Source organism: Stegodyphus dumicola, chromosome 1, assembly GCF_044657685.1.
Source record: "Stegodyphus dumicola isolate Sdum_Otavi_A_Nest chromosome 1, ASM4465768v1".
Taxonomy (NCBI): Eukaryota; Metazoa; Arthropoda; class Arachnida; order Araneae; family Eresidae; genus Stegodyphus; species Stegodyphus dumicola.
Window position 1 is genome coordinate 141,206,240 of NC_140768.1, and position 19,537 is coordinate 141,225,776.

At 34.4% G+C, this 19,537-nt stretch overlaps 1 protein-coding gene across 1 annotated transcript in view; it reads right to left on the reverse strand.

The window, feature by feature from the left end:
• Nucleotides 1–1,538: 1,538 nt before the first annotated feature.
• LOC118196897 (uncharacterized) overlaps nucleotides 1,539–19,537 on the reverse strand; it is a 51,838-nt gene continuing 33,839 nt past the window's right edge. Inside the window, exons 8-10 of the mRNA XM_085817509.1 lie at nucleotides 16,370–16,464; nucleotides 6,394–6,521; nucleotides 1,539–1,864 (exon numbers count right to left, since the gene is read on the reverse strand). Of these exons, the coding sequence (XP_085673635.1) occupies nucleotides 6,441–6,521; nucleotides 16,370–16,464 (176 nt within the window). The 3' untranslated portion in view covers nucleotides 1,539–1,864; nucleotides 6,394–6,440. The remainder of the gene's footprint in view (nucleotides 1,865–6,393; nucleotides 6,522–16,369; nucleotides 16,465–19,537) is intronic.

Sequence of the window (19,537 nt, forward strand, 5' to 3'; positions counted from 1 at the left end):
TCATTTTGTGTGGAAAGTTCAGTAAAAGTCAGTGTACACTGTAAAAAAAATTCCGTAACGTTACTAAAAATACTCATGGAAACTGGGATGGCATGGGTTATTTGAGTAACAGTAACAGGTGCATTCTTTGTAACATTACAAAGATTATGCCTGTAAAGGTTACAGATCTCTTCTTCTGGCCTTCTGGGCTACAAATATCTGAATTGATGATGTGTAACTAAAGCTCGACGCTCTGATTAAGTTCGCGGTCTGTAGCATTTACATCTGTCAGAGGACGTATTCAGCATTTCATTAAGCATGTTCCCCAAGGCGGTATTAAATTCACGTTTTGAATGAGTTAAGCCTTAATTTCAAGTAATATATATTTAAAGAGATATGACTGCTGAATAGCGAAAAAATTGGATGGGAATTTTCTGTTTTTATTTAGAAGACTAAATCTGTGTAACAGTGTGAAAATGTGTTTTAAATATTATAATATAAAGTTCAAAATTTTAAATAAGGAGTGGAGAAACATTTTTAATATTTATTTACAAGCGAAATTCTTTATATACAGGAAAAAGTCCATGAACGGTAACTAATTTTTTTGATGATTTCTCACTCAATTCGGCAGTTACATTGAACCTCGGATCACGAACGTATCCTTTCCCTACGAGTACGAATAAATTATGCACGATGAGTACACATGAATAAATTATTTGAACAAAAGACGTCTAAGATGACAATGGTGTCTCGAGTTATGAAGCGCAAGTTGGAAGCAAATGATTTCCAAAGGTGTTATCATCTACTATGCCGCCCAGAATTAACTTAAAGTAAGTTTGAAATCATCATTTTTCCTTCCTTATTTGTCTTGACAAAATTCGATTTCAAGTGACTTATTGGATCATGAATTTGCCTCGGGGAAAATTATGCCCAGAATTTGTTGCAGGTCGGTACTTTGAGGGCTTTCACCGTGACGGTCTTAAAAATTAATAAGCTGAGGAATTACTAGAGTACCATAAAAATGAGCTCAGCTATAAAGAACAGCAACAGCTTCAGAAGCCGCAATAAAAGATGACTATGAAGGAAATGCTTTCAGAGAAATGAAGAAAAAGATGATCCTATTTCTTTAATCCTCCAAAATTGTTGGAAATGGGAGTAAGGTGCAAAGTTTTGATGCAGCAATACCACCCCGATAAAGCAGTAAATGTACCATAAGCCCTTTCAGAGACAACGCCATGTATCACTTTAGAAACATTTTGAACAACCTAATAACAACCAAACACAATGCCCAAATTTTCAGTGAGAGGGAAGCGCAGTCTGAAGCGGAACCGAGAGGCATTAAGAAATGAGAAAATGTTTCGGAAAGAGAGTATCTTATTTATCAATAGATATGGAGAGCTGACGTTCCTGTATATTAGTAGGAGACTCCTCACTAAAACAATAATGTTTCTTGCCTTTCGTTTGCTCTTCATTTTCCCCTTACGTCGTCTGCTTGTCCTTCGTACACGTACGATAAAATCAAACTGAGTGTTTGTTTATTTTGTCTGCTTAATATCGTGTTTATCTTTTTTTTTTTTTTTTTTTTTTTTTCTTTTCTTAGAATTGTTGATTTTTACTGGTTCTGCGTTACGATTTTGTGCTCAAAGTAGTGTTGTAAAGTATAGATAAGCATTCATTTGTGGTCCAGAAATGGATTTTCCTATGAGAAAAATAATTTTGGTTTGAGAGTATTTCGGATGATGAATGAATAGTCTTCAGGAAAGAATTAAGTCCGTGAACCGAGGTTTCACTAATTGGAAGAGAGATCATTTCAGTAACTGTTCAAATGAATTCAGCAACGAATTTCAGTAACCGTTCAGATTTTGGCACTTCAGATGAATTTTCCCTGTAAAAAAATGTTTTATTAATGCATATCTTATTTTTCTTTATTCATATGAAAGATAATATCTTGAATTTAAAAAAAAAATTAAAGAAAGAAAATTTCGATATCAACAGCATTTCCTACGAAATGTAGGATATAAATTACAAATATTTTATGAAAGTATATAAAGAAATGAAAGTAGAAATCGCAACAACGTAACTAAATCGCATTTTTTGGAATCAGTGCTGAAGTTAAAAGAAATCGTTTTTAAATTTGTAAAGTATTAAACTCATATCTCATTCTCTTCATGTGAGAGGTAAAACAAGTATTAATTATCATAAATTCATTCAAATCTTTGCTGATATGAAAGAAAAAATAAAAAACAAAAGGGATATATTTGAAAGTTTTCAGTAAAATTTCTCATTTCTTCTTCAGCATGAATTTCATTTTTTGAGTGCCAGTCTACCACCCGGAATTTCGTAGTGCTTACGTTTTCCTACAAATGTTTGTGGAATATGTACTCTAAAAAAATGTACTTAAGTCGCAAAATTAGGTAAGAAGCATAATATTATTGACTAACAGTTAGTAAAATTTTGTTCGGGGTTTGTTGTCATATATTGTAGGACATAAAATATATTTCTTGCTCCACGAATTCATTATTTCTATAATTTTTCTTTTCTGCGTAATCCTGTTTCTATAAATGCTTTGAATGAACAATTAAATGAAATTAAATTAATCTAAATTTTAATAACCATTAAAAAGTTTAGTTTAAATAAATAATATAAAATGTTTAAAGAAGTGTATATTACATAGGACTTCTTTGTGCCAAAAACAAAATATACGATGCCAGTTACGGAACTTTTTTGCTGAGAAATGTACACAGCAAAATCAGTAGAAAACGTGTGTGAAAACTGTGTTGATTTAAACATGATGCCATAAAGTTGACATTTTTATAGCAGGGAAAGAAAGTATCTTCAGAAAATAAATTTCTTCACTTCAAATACGCAATCAGCCGAAAACTGAGATAGCTAAATTATATTTACTGAAATGCTTTAATATAAATATTATTCAATTTCATTAGTTGCAATAAAATGAACTTTCATGAAAGCATTCCTGTACAAAAATCTTTTGTATCAATTGACAGCATAATAAAGGATTTTCCCATAACGAACATGCTGGCCTAAGGGACTAACTACACAACAAGATGTAACACAATTTACTTCCTTGTTACTTCAATTACTTGAGTATTTTCTCGAAACTGTGAATTGATTTAGACGATTACAAAAACAGGTAAACTTTCCACTGATTAAGACAATGCTGTTTACAACAAAATCACTGAAAGATTATTTCCTATCTTAAACATGGAGATAGAGCGCAAATCACTGCACAAAAATACATACGTGTGCAAAATTAAGAAATTGGCTCATTATATTGAATTCGGTACAAATAATTGACAGATTTCAATGAAATAGTATATGAATATAAGTTTAACGCAGAAAGAGATGTAACGTTCAAAAGTCATTTTATGTACGCATGAATATAGTAAAGCTCATAATGCAGGTATGTCAAAAGTCCAAGTTATGATATTGAACTGAAAATGAGTCTCATATGGGGTGTGGTCCGCTCTCAAAGACAGACAAGTCGCGCAGCGTGACGGCATACTGGACAAGAGGCGATTGAGGTGTTCTTGTGCAGTCGATCCGACACCTGTAGCATGGCCGTTTTCACCTTCGGGAGCTGGTTTTTGGAGGGGGATGGCGAGAGGAAATTGCCCTTCCAGAGAGCGTATTAGACATGCTGTATAGGGTTAAAATATGCTCGATGGGGTTAATTACCAGACATGCTCTATAGGTGATCTGGCTGGAGAAACCATGCGAGGAATATCTTCACTTTCCAGTTAATCCTTGACCAGCTGAGCCTTATATGGATGAACGTTGTTGCCCATTAACAGGAACTCAGAACCAACTGCACCCTTGAAAGGTCGAAAATAGGGCTGTAAGATATCTTTTCTATACTTCACTGCCGACAGTGAGCCTTTGACAAAGATATCGATATTCTGCTGCCAACCCACGTATAGCTTGCTCAAACTATTACTCCTCCACCACCGTCATGATCCTTTTCTCTGATGAGGGAGAGATGAAATTGTGCTCCAAGCTCTCTCCAGAACAGGTACGCCGAGAATCAGTGTCCAGGCTAAATTTCGACTAATTTGTAAAAAGCATGGTTCTCTGCATCATACTAGACGCTTTCGTTTGTGTATTGGCCCACCAGCGGCCGAGCGGTAAAGACGCTGAACACTGGTAGTTCGGTTTGAGGTTCGAATCCCGCGAACGGGCTGGCTGCATGGGCGTTTTCGTGGTTTTCCCCATGTGTAACGTGTATACGAGCCAGTTTCCCTTAGAAAGTCCTCCACGAAAGGCACCCCTCCCTTTAGGCAGATAGCCCTCGTGTGCTTTGCCATAATTAATTAATTAAATACACCGTTTGTGTATTGTAGTGATCGGGACGCAAACAGTGGTTCTTCTGGGATACAGCCCCACCTCCTGAAGCCTTCGAGGAACTGTGAACTGTGAAAATCGCGTCTCAGTAGCAGTATACTGGACATGAAAGCTGTGAAACTCTAGATGGCCTGTGTCGCCGTGATGAAAATGCCATGACCAAATTCATCCATATTCAAAAGACCATATCAGGCCTTTTGGATATAAGTCCAGTACCCTGAAACTTTTACCACAAATTATAGATGACACTGGGCACACACACGTCTTAAACCACCTACGCTTGTGAATGCAATTCCTACACCTCGGTGACAATTCTCTGTCACCGATTTCGTTCGTGGCTGCTTATTTAATGTAATACCTCAAGAAAGTTTCCTCTACTTTTGAGAGAAACTCGGCGAATTTCGTGAAGAAGTACCAGCACACTTGGCGAAAAGCTCTCGTGTGCTTATATCCCTCCGCAATCACATCTTTGCAGATACGCAGGTGTACACTCACATATTCAACTCCGAATAGTTGCATAATTCTTCGCCGGCCTAATTAGTAACTTTTATTCAATATTTTTCTTAAATTAGATCTACTTTGCAAACTTTCTTAATTTTGCTTATGCGTGTATACAAACAGAGGCTGCCCAGAAGCTGTCTGTATGCGAGAGTATCCATGCTTAGTAAAGTTCTGGTTTTGATCGCGAACCAGAACCGTCTTAAATCGAAGTCAGAAACATGGAATGTCCTTTTGCGTATGGGCTTCAGCTATATATATTGAGTAATTCTAAAAGAAACATTTCTCTGGATAGTGATAAAAATATCTCCAACAGTATTAGAATTAGAATGATTGTTTGGGATAGCTGTGCGCTCGGAAATAAAATCAAGTTCTAAAAATAATTCTCATATGTGGTTTGGGCTTTTATAATAAAATTCTCAGCCATTTTAAAATATGTGTTTTCCTTTCTATCATTTTTGTATGTTATATTTATTCGATTTCACATGTTTGGCTTTCTTGTAATAAGCATTAGAAATAATTTCAAAAATACGCAATGCTTTTTATCATCTCCCAAATATCTTATTGCTTTGAGATAGAGAACTTGTACATTATAAATAAAGATTAATGCTCTGCAAATACGCAATTGCTAGTCAAAACGGTGAATAAAATCTCTTATTTATGTTTTGTATTGTAAAAATGCTTAGAGAATTATTTTAAATTATTAGAGAATTATTTAAAATGAGTTACTTAAAAAGGTTTTGTGTGTGCTATTTAAAGATATTCTACAAGTGACTTTTCATAAATCTTTTGTATGAAAACTAATGTGAATTTTAATATCTTATAGCATACCAATTGTAAAATCTCTAATTACTATCCACTCATTTACATTAATAAGGTATTGAATGATGATATGCGTTTTAGAAGCTTACAAACTACAATCTTTTACATATAAATTATCTTTATAGATTTCATTTGAAAGGTAAAACACATTTTCTATTTACTTTAGATTTTTATGTTTAAAATACTTGCGTTTGAAAACTAGAGACAATAACAAACACCGAATCTTTTAAAATAAAAATGTTTAGAAGTTTTTCCGCATTTTTCAGCAGTAAATTTTCCCTTTAATCTTCTTTTATATTGACAAATGTAGATAATATTTATATACATTAAGAAGTGAAGCAAAATATTTACAAAAGTAAATAGGATTTTAAAAATGTTCAGTAATAAGAGCCTTGGCCATCACTTATTCTCCTAGTGATCGTTCTAGTGTATTTCTCTCCAACTTGAGTCATTATTTCTCTTCCCAAATACATGTTTTTGCAAATGCTATTGTGACCTTAGGCTAAATAACTAAAGCTTTTTAAACATAACGTAATTCGGGTATAGTAATAGAATTAGATATTATACTGGTCATCAGTAAACAATTGCAATATTATTAATAATATATATATATATTATACTAGTCATCAGTAAACGATTGCAGCTAGTGCAATCGTTTACTGATGACCACTTGGATGTAATAATGTTTCACTTACCTTTAATGTTAATGTACTTATGTAGCTAATCATATCCTACCTGATCTGATATGTAAGTTAAATTATGGCACTCGTAATGTACAGCATTTATTTTAAGTACACCTTTTGTTCATATTCTTCGCCAACGGTTTCCTTTAGTTTCTTGAAACGAAAAGCAAGACCCATTTTCTAAAGAGAAGAAAAAAAAAAAAAACACCATTTAAAATCTTATTTATTTACACAATTGATTAAAACAACTGACGCAGGAGTAGTTGTACACGGATCTAAAATATGCAATAAATTTTGTAACATGTATGTTTATGTTTTACTCAGAGACTAATGTAAATTGCAGAACAAGATAAAGAATTTATATATCTACAACAATTACATTCAGATAAAAACATTAAAATATTTCAACATTGCTATTTGTCGATATTTGAATGCAAGTGGATTTTAAGATATGATGAAATTTTCGGAATGTTGCTTAGAATAAGTTGATAAATGAGTTTAACTTTGGACATATTAAGTCTGTTTCATAATAATATATCTCAGGCTATTAGGTTTATTCTGAACAGGAAAAGACAAAAACTAATCGTGGCTTTGACGAGAATCGAATATTTCCAATTATTTGACACTTGAATATGGCGATTCTATTACTTGAATATGGTGTTATTTATTAGTACGTGATTATGGTGACCACTATATCGAGCATGCGGGAGAGGAATATTTTTCTTCTATTCTGCTGAGAAGATGACTTGAACGTAATAGGCGAGACATTAGCAGGCTAAATCCAGACGGTAATAATTTTTTTAAAATTAGGAGGGCATATTTTAGAAATTTAGAAATCCATGAGTTCGCGGGGCATGGTTATGATAAAATGTATCTCCATGTTATATTTTTAGCAGTTGTTGCCGTTAAATTACACAATAAACATATACGCTTTTCTTTATAATAAATAAAAGAAAATTTGTCTTCCTACTCATCATTAAAATAATTTGTGTTGCTTGTTATTTCTTTTTTTTTATGGTGGCATTCTGCTTAAAACTCGAAATACAAATTCATGAAATGACATATTTACGTTACAGAAATATAAACAGAAGATACAGAATTCTTTACAGAAATATAAACAGAAGTTGATGATGTACGTAGCATGCCGTGGTGGACAGAGTATAATAGGAACAGGTAGTTCACTTGCATGTGTAATCAGATGCTTTTAGCAGCCGAAAATTGATTTACCTAGTCATCTCGAGTCTCTATGATTTAGCGCTTGTCAAACGTTTAACTGCACAGTTCCTACAAATATTAAAATGTGCAAGATAAAATGCTTCGTTACAATTAGGAATGTTTGTTCTCCATATAACCTAAAATTTAGAATTTGAATATTTAAAAGACGAGCAGTTTAAATTTTCTTCGAGGGCACAGCATTGCCGACCCCTGCTATAGAGTCATTAAAATTCCTAAGTGGAGAAACTTCGAAAAATTAAACTCATCCTCTCTAGGAAGCATTCTTCAAAGTTTGATGCTCTGCAAGTGATATTAATTCAGTGAGCTAGATAACTTGCATATAGTTCATATTTATAACTTCGACTCCAGCTTCTGATACCATTCACTATATTATTTTAGTGTGTGCTGGCGGAGTAGATTAAATGCTTTTCTTTTGTATTTTAACTACTCTTTTGTTATTTTCCATTAAAGAAACTGTGGAATTCCTTTAATGCAAAACACAGTTATTACTCAGACTTAAGTATTACATTAAATGTTAGATATATTTTTACTTCCGCTGAATTGTTCATTTTGTGGCATCTGTAGAGTCTTGCCACTGTTACCAGCCCAGAGTTTGTCTGCTGGTAGCAGGACAGACAGTGTGGCTAGCCACACCAGAGTCCATGGCTGCAAGGACAATCTAGTAACATGGGCAGTTAATATGCATGCAACATGAAAAGCGTGTATTGAAAAGTAGAAGGGCCTTTGGTTGAAGGACTTCATCATGACGTTGTGCTGTCAAAGTGCCCGCAATGAAAATCAACTGTGATAGAACATTCCATGAAATTGCACACCTTACCATAAGCCTCCTTCGTTTGGACGTTTTACAAAATGTTCATTTGCAGCTTATCATATTCTTTTCTCACGTAGATGTCAACCGCACCAAGAAAAAGTGAGAATCACCAATAAAGATTAATTGCTGCCGTTCAATGTGGTTAGATGATATACTTACGGAGGGTTATCTCCTTTTATATTGATAGTCCTGTGCTGTCACGGGCAGTTGCCTTAATGGTCTGTGTACATGTAAATCCTGCAGCGGGCAACCGTGTGTTAATAGTACTGGCATTTAAAGGATTCTGCAGGGAAGCGATCACTGTTTGCTGCATATCCGCTGCATGACAGGTTGGGGTGTTTTCCTCATGTCGGTTTCGTTTGGTTCATTTGATTTTGGAGAAACACTCGAGGACTATGCCCAAGGACATGGATGCTTTCGTGGAGGACTTTCAAGGGGAACCTGGCTCAATACACTTTACACATGGGAAAAGCCTCGAAAGAGCCCATACAGTCAACCCTTTCGCTGAGATTCGACCCCCGAACCGAACTTTCAATGATTAGCGACTTCAAACCTCGACCGCTTCCCTCTTGTCGGATGACCCTTTATTCTTCTACACTTATATACGGAGGTCTCCTGTTTACATGTCCTGAAATCCAATGCTTCTTATAGTCTTCGACAGTTAAATGCTGCGTGACATTAAGAAGAGCAGATGTATGAAATGACGGTCCACCTTTCATGCATTCGTATCATCCGACACTCCTTGAGTGCATCAACTGCTTAAATGGTCCCCCTGCTTGAAAATAGTTTATGTAGTAGTGCATCACGATTGTACCTAAATATGAACAACCGCCGTCCTATCCACTTACTCCTGTTCTGAATTTTCCTTTAAGTCAAAATATGCTTTAAACGCTACAATACTAATCAAACCAAAATTGTACACATCGGGTAGATCTTTTAAGATGTTCCAGGTATGGTGATCAACTTAGCTCTTTCTGATGTCCTTTGTGTGGATGAATGTGAAATCTGGATCCTCTACACATCGAACAAGTCTAGAGCTTAAGAGAATTTTAATATTTTTCAGCTATTTTGTGTAAACATGTTTGAAAACATTCACAGACTATGTTTCCAAACAAAAATTTCAAAACTTTAAAAATGGAAGCGTATGCTTATGTGTGGATGGGATAATAAAAGAAAGGCTCTCTAAAAAACACGTGGGATGTTCTGCCCTTTGTTCTGTTGCACATCGTGGCGGCTTCCGAATTGTTTTTTTTCTGGGGAAGGGAAGAGGGTAAATCTTCGGTTAAATTTGGAGGCACACAGTTAAAATATGTGATCACTAAAATTTAAATGATGGAATGAATAGAGCTAGAAAACCGGAAGCAGGGGCCAAGTATCTTGAATATAACACGAGAAACATATGGAAATAAAGGGTATCAAATCCATTGGAGAAAGCTTGAGAAAAGTTATTTAGAAAGAACAAAGGCAAATGAAAACAAATGCTTGTCCATTTCAATGAGGCTATGGTGGCGTGGTGGTTACGTGCTTGGTGTATATCCTTGAATTGACATGACTCCTTTTCTTTAACTTTTATTCACACACACCATAACTTTAAACACATCTGAAATAACAGAACGAATAAAACAAACCACTAAACTAAAATTCAAACATTCCATGCTGCAGCTAAGGGCGAAGTGAGTGAGTTCACTGCCGCGCTAGCAGTTTTTACATAAACTACATGACGTGGATTGGGTGCGCACGCAGTCGAACATTAGATTGCCACGGAGTATTTCCCAGTGACACAGTCGTGACACAAAATGGGTTGGCTGTAAATTTCCAATTTAAGATATGCACATTCAAATAACAGTTATACTTTAAAATTGTACGTACAAAAAGAAATACAAATATATGAATAGTGTTTACGTTCCTCGTATTAGAATGGCGCCGATATGGATGACGCAGTTTCGACTTTAAACATACTTAATAAATTCAGTCACTCTCGTCTATTTAAACCAAACTGAATACATTTAATAATAAAACATTCACACGTAAACATTTAGTAATAATTCAGCAGTACAGATAAGCATAAAATAATAATTACAACAGTTACAGGTCAGCTACGCTTTTAGCGACCGAATTCTACTAACGACAAATCTCAAAAGCGTGTTGCCAAAGCAGGGCAACGAAAAAGTAGAAATTAATTCGATAGGCGTGGAAGTGAACAAATAGTAATAATACATTTACAATTCTGATTGGAATATATACCCATACAATGCATAACTTAGTTAAACAGAAATAATGAAAAGTTAATAAGCATTTTATGTAACTCAATACGTATGCAAAAAAATTATTCCAAGTATCTATACATTGTAACATTTGCAGCAAACCACAAGAGAAAACTTTAATCATATTACAGTAATTAGTTTTTTTAGGAAAATGAACACGACGTCCACTTCGGGTAACTACTTGTTTTGGAACAATTTTTGAGTCTTCGCGGACTTCTTGTGAAAACTGAGGAATTACAGGTGAATTTATACATTCTGACAACATATATGCTGGTTTTAAACGATCGATTGTAACTGTAATCTTTTTGTTATTTACCTCAATGATAACATTTGTATCCATTCGTTTAACCACGGTATGAGGACCAGTGTAAAATGGAGTTAGAGGTGGTTTAACAGAATCGATACGCAGAAATACATGAGAAAAGGTTTGAAGTGCTGGATGTACATAAATTGGTGATTGAATATGCCTAGAGGTTGGAATAGGTCTAAACAAATGCATGACTGATCGAAGTTGTGACACATAAGATTCAGTAGGCGATACAATATTTGTAGCATTCAGCATATCTGAAGGTAATCTAAGTGTAGTACCATAGACAAGTTCAGCGCAAGTAGCATTTTTATCTTTCTTAATGGCAGATCTAATACCCAACAGAACAATAGGCAGAATTTCAGTCCATTTTGGGTTGTTATGAGCCATTATTGAACTTTTAAGTTGCCTATGAAATCTCTTAATTAGTCCATTGGACTGAGGATGATAAGCAGTAGTTCTAATGCGATGTGTACCCAAAGTTTTCATTAAACCCTTAAATAAGTGAGATTCAAAATTTCGGCCTTGATAAGTTGTTATTGATACCGGGTAGCCAAATCTTGCTATCCAGTTATGCACTAACACTTTGCAAGTCGTCTGAGCTGACATGTCGACAGTAGGTATGACTTCTGGCCATCTAGTAAACCTGTCAATAATTGTCATGCAGTAACGGTTACATTCAGACGGTGGAAGAGGACCTATGAAATCAATATGGATATGTGGAAATCTTGCATCAGGCAAGGAAAAGGTACCCAACGGTGATTTCGTATGCCTATGAATTTTAGAACGTTGGCACTGTAGACATGATTGAACTGCAGTTTTAATAAATTTCTTCATATTAGGCCAAAAATAGCGCTTAGTAATTAATTTTGTTGAAGTTGAAATACCAGCATGAGAAAGACAGTGAATCTTCTGAAATATTTTAGAGCGAAAAGATTCAGTACGAATGGTCGAGGCATACCTGTGTCCATAAAGAGTAACATCTTCTAAAGGAAAGTAATGTTTTTCAAGTTTAAAAACTGGTGAAGATTGAGATAAGTAATTTTGAATTTCAGAGTCCTGAATTTGTGCTACGGATAACTTTTTATAATCAATGTGTTCATTATCAGATACTGCATCTATTTCTACCCTAGATAAGGCATCAGCAACGATATTGTCACTACCTTTTATGTATCGTATGTCAGTGGAAAATTGGCCAATAAAATCAAGATAACGAAGTTGTGGAGAACACTTTCGGGCTTCTGCTTAAAAGCATATATTAAGGGCTTTTGGTCAGTGTAGATTGTAAAGACCCTGCCTTCAAGCATGTGCCGAAACTTCCTAATAGACAAATAAATTGCCAATAGTTGTCGATCATAAGTTGACCATTTCCTTTGACTTTTGCTGAGTTTAACGGATAGAAACGCAATGGGTTCCCAAACTGAATTATGCAGTTGCATTAATGAGCTACCAACTGCAACGTCCGATGCATCAGTACAAAGTTTCAAAGTCGCACTAGGAATTGGGTGTTTGAGAAGGGTTGCCTCAGCAATTGGCCTTTTTGCATTTTCGAATGCTTTCTCGGCTTCGTCGTCCCATTCGAATAGATATTCTTTTGTTGTGCTTGGTTGTGAAGGTTTCCTTTTATTAATGTGGCCTTCCAGTAACCTATTCAAGGGAGCTAAAACATGTGAAGCTCTTGGGACAAAACGTCTGTAAAAATTAAATATGCCAAGAAATTTCCTTAACTGAGTTAATGTGTTTGGTTTAGGAAATTTTTTAACAGCTTCTACCCTCTCGGGTAAAGGTTTTAAACCCTGTTCAGATACATGAAAACCCCAAAATTCCAAAAAAGTTCAACCAAAATTGTATTTAATACATTAAGTCTTAACCCATAATTACTTAATCTTTAAAAAGGGCTTTTAGGTGTATCAAATGCTCATTTCCGTCATTTGACGCTTTCAATATATCGTCAACAAAAGCAAATACACCTGGCAGCTCGCGAGTTACTTCCTCAATAAAGCGTTGAAAGGTTTCAGCTGCATTGCATAACCCAAATTACATTCTTGTGCCCTCGAAAAGTCCAAAAGGAGTGGCAATAGCCGTTTTATTGATATCAGAGGGATTAATTGGAATTTGGTGATATGCTTTAACCAAATCTAATCGAGAAAATACCTTTGTTCCATGGAACTCCGCTGCAAAATCGCAAATATTGGGAATAGGATACTTATCCTTCACTGTCTGAGCGTTTAACCTCCGAAAATCTCCCACAGGTCTCAATTCGTTTGTGCCCTTTTTTGATACCATATGAAGAGGAGAGGAGTAATTACTTTTGGAGGGTCTCATGTGACCTAAATTGATCATTTTCTGAATTTCATGCTTAGCAATTTTTAATCTATCTGGAGCTAATCTCCTTGGCTTACATGAAACAGGAGGACCAATGGTTTCAATGAAATGCATAGTATTATGCTTAACAGTCTCATTGAGATCAGGAAGATTTGACAGTGAAGGATAGGTAGACAGTAATTTATCATAAATACAATTTGTAATAATATTTTTAACAGAATATAAATGTGTGTTAATTGCACTGCAGTTAATTTTTAAATGTGTTTTGAAATCAACAAGTTTTTTGTTCCTTAAATCTGGCAATAAATCAAGGTAATGCAAAAAATCAGATCCAATAATATTTGTTGACTCTTTACACACATAAAAAGTAAAATTAAAATTACGACGAAGTCCAAGGTCAATACTTAACGCTTTTTGTCCGTAAACTGGAATAGGTGTACCATTTGCTGCAGAAAACGTCATAATAGGTGTTTGACGCGCTTCCTGTCTGGTTGCTGAGAGAAGACTGACGTCTGAGCCAGTGTCGCACAAAAATATTCTATTCGATTTCCTGTCTCTAATGAAAAGGCGACGAGACTCGCAGGGTAAAGCGCATGTCGCCACTACACTTTCCCTGGTATGTACATGATGGAGCACACTTTTTAGCTTTGTCATATTTATGATGATACCAACAATAGGAACAGTTCGAAGCAGCTTTAGCTGAAGGGCTTCGCTTCCTGTTATAGCGATTTTTGGAAACCCTGCGTGATCGTCGTCGAGATAAAACCTCGCTACGCAATTTGCACACTTCCTCCAGTAGGGAATCCAATTTAAAATTCTCAGAGACATTGAGAGCTACACGAGAAGAAACTTCGCTTACCTGAGCGGGTGTAACTTCCAATATTCTATCCGCGATACTGGCAGCTTTCGATGAATCGAGCGGCTCAACCGACGCTAGAATAGACTGAACATTTGGCGGCATCTGGTGCATGAATAATTCCAGTAAAAAAGAGTCAGACACATTGTATTTTTCAGCCCGCCTAAATTCTTTCTTCTTAGTCAGTTTTCACTTTTTGACTAAGCTTCCTATTTTAATAATAAGTTAGCAGAAATTCACTTTTTCGCGAAGAATTAGATTTTCTTGAATCTTTACATTTTAAACATTTCCTTATTTTTTATTGAGCTCCTTTTGAATAGCAGAAAATTAAGTTTCGTCGAATAATCCTTTTGAGCATTTAACCTTCAGACGTATATATAACGCTGAATGTTACATAGTAATTTATTCCATTCGTTTCATTATTTATTTACCAGATGTCTACTTGTTTGTTTTCCTGTTCGGGGCTCTTTTGAATTTGATTATTTGATTAAAATGAAATATAGAAGGAGTTTTTCCCAATGAAAGAGACGCCTATTCGAGAATTTGCTTCGGAAAACTAGCTTGCATTCTCGCTATGCTTAAGAAAAGCCATTCGCCAGGACTTAAATCGAAGTCAAATTACCGTTGTTCAACGATCTAAAATATTTGACAACTGGTAGACTCTGTTTTCTAGGTCGATGTTAAACATTCAATGCTGCAAAACACAGGTTAGGTTATACTTCTGACCAACGGTCGAACAGTAAAAACGTTGAACGCTGGTAAATTGGACCTGGGTTCGATTCCAGGGGAATGGGCTAGCTGGAAGGGCGTTTCCCTGGATTTCTGTTTGTGTAAAGTGTATTTTTTCTTCGAAAGGTCTCCACGAAGACGTCCCTTTTCTTAGGCAGATAGCCCTAATGTGCCTTGCAGTAATCTGAATAAACCAAAACCGAACTGCACCCTTGCTTATTTTCATTTCCGTAAATGCCCCTTGTCTTTTATATGCACGTTGTATTTTTATGTTCGGTTGATGAAACTAGCATAAGACGATGCTTAACAGCTTAAATCGCATACACAAGAGTGACTCTAGTGACTTTAAAATCTCTTCTACGAAAATGCGCTTGAACTATTCGAAACGGTGCTAAGCATTTTCATAAAATAACCAAAACTATTGGAAATATTCGAATTTTACCTTACAAAGTAAGAAATATCTAAGTGCTAATTTTTTCAATTAAAATAATTATTACTAAAAAATGTTGCATGAACCATTAAAAGAATTAGAAAGATAATATTTCCAACAATTTTTTTTTTTTTTTGGGAAATTTTTTTAATGAAATTTGCGCAGATTTAGATCTTAACAGAATTTTCTTTCAGATCTCACCACAACACTGGAAGACAAAAATCGATAAATATGGTTTGGTTTATTTTGAGTACCTAAGGGCATCTGTCCTTTTAAAGGGATGCCTTCGTGGGGGTCTATCTAAAAGAAGCTGGCTCTTATCCTCCTTACACATGGAAACAAACCCAAAAATGCCCACCGTTCGCCTGGAATGGAACTCAGGTTGAACTATCAGTGTTCAGCGATTTTACCACTCAGTCGTTGGTGCCCTTAAGGATTATGAATCCCCGCTTTATGATTAAATACAGCTTTTACGTGTGGAGGAATTCTTTACCCAATAAGAAAGCGCAGTTTTTGAACAAAGGTTTCAGAAATCATCTTGTTTTAAAATGGAAGCTTCAGATACTTCTGTTTTTTTATTTCTGCATTATCTTTATGACATTTAAGACATATATTGTCCTTGCGTGCCAAAATGCACGTACGTATGTCTCTAGTTTGCGAACGAAATTAATTGAAGTTCATCCAATGCAGTAACTGAGTTCAGTATGAATGCAAATATCATTATACTATATAAGTAAGCGTAAATGTTCATAAAGCTGCCATTGTCTTCTTTCGATTTTTTTATTTGCTTCTTTTTCAACATCTTGGGATAAATACGTCGGAGAGCTTTCAGATGTTTAAAACACAGAATGTGCGTAGGATAACTTTCTTTCACTGAAGAAAGATAATTGATTGTTTTTCTAAAAATTCCTTTTCATTTGCAGTTAACGATAAAGTTTAAAGGAATTTTTGTTCTTGAATGGCAACTGATAATTATATAATTCATTATGGTTTTCCCAAATTACAGTTATAAGAAATAAAAGGCGCTCAAAAATGGAACAGAGATTTAAGAGATTTAAAAATTTACGTACTTGCTTCCTCCAACGTGAGTAAAACAAACCAGAGAATGCTATTATGAGAAAAGCAAATAAACTTCCAACAAGTGCAGAAAATGTGCTTCCTTTCCCTGTGAAACCGAAACGGGCAATAATTAGTTAATTCATACAGAGTATGTAAATTATTAACATATGTAACTCACAATAGGAAGCAAAACTTACTAACATTTAAAGTAGCATTAGAAATGAGCTTAATCCTAAATGATTCAAGAACTAGAAAATTAGTACAGTCGTCATGTAAGTAAACCGGGTAGGCTACTAGATTTGAAGATTAACGAGTATAGTTTTGACTTTAAAAAAATAGTATTTCAAGTTTACTGATATTACCCTAATTCCTGGTGCTAATTTTTGAGCATTTTTGGATTATATTCAATGCTGTCTTCTATCTTATTCAAAGCCTGAGATTTTGATTAAAATCAAATTATTTCGATAAGAAAAAATGAAGAAAATCTAAAAGCTTTCAGATTTTATTACGCCTGTAGGGGCGGTTTTCTCATTTGCACACACATACACGTTTCGAGAGCAGTTGGATTAACGAGCTGCCTTGACTAAAAATATTTAAAACCAGCATATATTTACAATTTCCGTTAGGCAGTTTCGCGCGCTGAAGATAACAATATTTAAATCCGTACAGTGTTGCCAATGCTCTCTTTGAAACCGTTGCTTTTTTTAATCGAAAATTCGTCAACATTTTAAAAAATATGAACTAGATAATAAAACAAATTCGAAATTCAAAAGTTGGTCTTTCAGATGCTCATATCCTACATTATTCCACGATGCGAGAAATATACTTATATTAATGCAGATTATTTATTATTAGTCGAAAAGTGAAATTTGCCCGGAAGAACTATTAATTTCGTTTTGGCATTTTGCGTGATTCACTACAAGCGTTGTTTCACTTTTCAAATTGTTGCCACCAAATATTATTGCCTTGAATTATATTTAAAGAAATTAAATAATGAAGAATATGCATAAATGTATGTACGTATGTTTCTCGCATCGTGATAAAACAACGGCACTTAGAGCCATCAAATTTTGAATATTGCCCACCCGAATATGGGCATCTGGAAGCCCACATGTAAAATTTCGAATTTGTTTTATTATCAATTTCATATTTTCTAAAACTGTAACTAACTTTTGATTAACAAACTCAAGGATTTCAAAGCGAGCAATGTCAACGTTGTACAGAAAAAGCATTTTTATCTCCAGTGCGCGAGACTATATATCGGAAATTCTAAACGTATACTCATTTTAAATTATTTTGCGATGTTGCTCTTGAACTGAATTTTATGGTTTAAATAGGTAAAAAACGCTCCTTTGGACGCAATTTAGAAATCTGAAACCTTTCAGATATTTTTATTATTTTATTAATTTAACTAATTATTTAATTTCTTTAAATATAATACAGAGCGATAATGTTTGGCGGCAGCAATTTGAAAAGTGATTCAACGCTTTTAGTGATTCGACGTAAAATGTCGTTTCGAGAGTAATAACCCTTCTGAGCAAATATACCTTTGGGCTAATAAATAAGGGATAAGAAAGTAACAACTTTTTGTCTCTCCTCTACTCTTTTATCGTGTAACTTAGTTACTGAAGTACAAACTGTAATATAATATTCATTTATAAAATGATATTTGAATCTATAATATCATTTTCATTTAGGAAAATATTTTGCTTGTTTGATAGAAACAGAAATTAGGATACTACAGTAAAAATTCTACAATTATATATATATATATTTTTTGATTTTTTGAATTTTGGAAGCACTGTGAAGTTATGTTCAAGAAGAAATAAATTATGCGAAACCCAGTTTGCATTAAACGGAAAAGAGATTCACTGAGGAAATTTACGTATAACATGTTATTTCATTAATACTGCTTTTTCAGGTTCTTGTACAGTTCTGTAGCAAATGCATGGCGTGGAAGAACCCGATCAGAAAACTTCAAGCATGCATCTCATTTACGGAGATGTTTGTAATTGTGAAATATCTGCCTCCGTGTATTCATAAATGTTTTTAAGTGGAAGTAGCAGATGTTAGTCATCTGAGTGTCTGTTTCAACAAAGCAGTCAACATTTGCGTGAAAAAGCTGTTCAAGTGCAATTCTAAGAATGCAAACGTGGAGTTTAAAAATTCTGAATGTTCTGATTAGCAATCCTTCGACACGGGAGTTATAGATCATCAAGCGAAAATTATTAAAATTAAAAAAAATAATAAATATTCACAAAATACGCCTTCAAAATGAGCTGTTAATGCTTTCAATATCGGTATATTATAAGGCGAGAGTAAAGTCTGAGCTTGCTAACATTTTACATAAAAGGGATGTTTTGCTAGATGGACTACATAATACGTGCTTTACATAAAATGGACTTTTCTAGATGGGAATACTCCACCTTTCTATACCGAGAGACGAATTCCATAGTACGAGTGCAACAATTATCGACATCGCTTTAGAATGATAGGCTGTAATGTACATAGGCTCATACCGTTTATAAGAAATTTATATTGATAAATCCTTTTCACAATAATCGGCTTAGGAATGCTAGTCACTTAATCTCTTAATATCAGGATGCTTTTCCAAAATTAATGTTTTAATTTTAGTGAAGTACACAAGAAAACATTTTTCTTTTTAATTTGTTTACAGCCCTTAAATATGATGCTGAAATTTAATATCAAATATTTCGGTCAATTTTTATCGCATGGGACTCAAATATTTCCTGTTTCATATTTTATAACGAATACAAATTTTCTTAAATATAAGTAAAGCGATCGGAGAAACGTATGAAGAGTTAAATTTCGTATTTTATACAAAATTATTTTTTTAAAAAAAATATTAAAACAGGAAAGCTTGTATTATTTAAAACAATTTATGTTCTTGGAATTATATGTTTACGACGAACGGTTGCGAAAATAAAGGCCAGGTAAAGACAGTTACTGTTATAAGACATTCGAAAACAACATCAACGAATTTATAGTTAAAGCAAGCTATCAACTGAATTTACCTATAGATACCTTTTTAAAATGGAAAGATGAAATTCTTCAACGAATATCTACCGAAATCAATCACCTCAAGTTTAAAAGTACATTGAATTGGTCGCAACTTACATCAGATATAAAAAATTAAAAAAAAAACTCTTTACTATTAC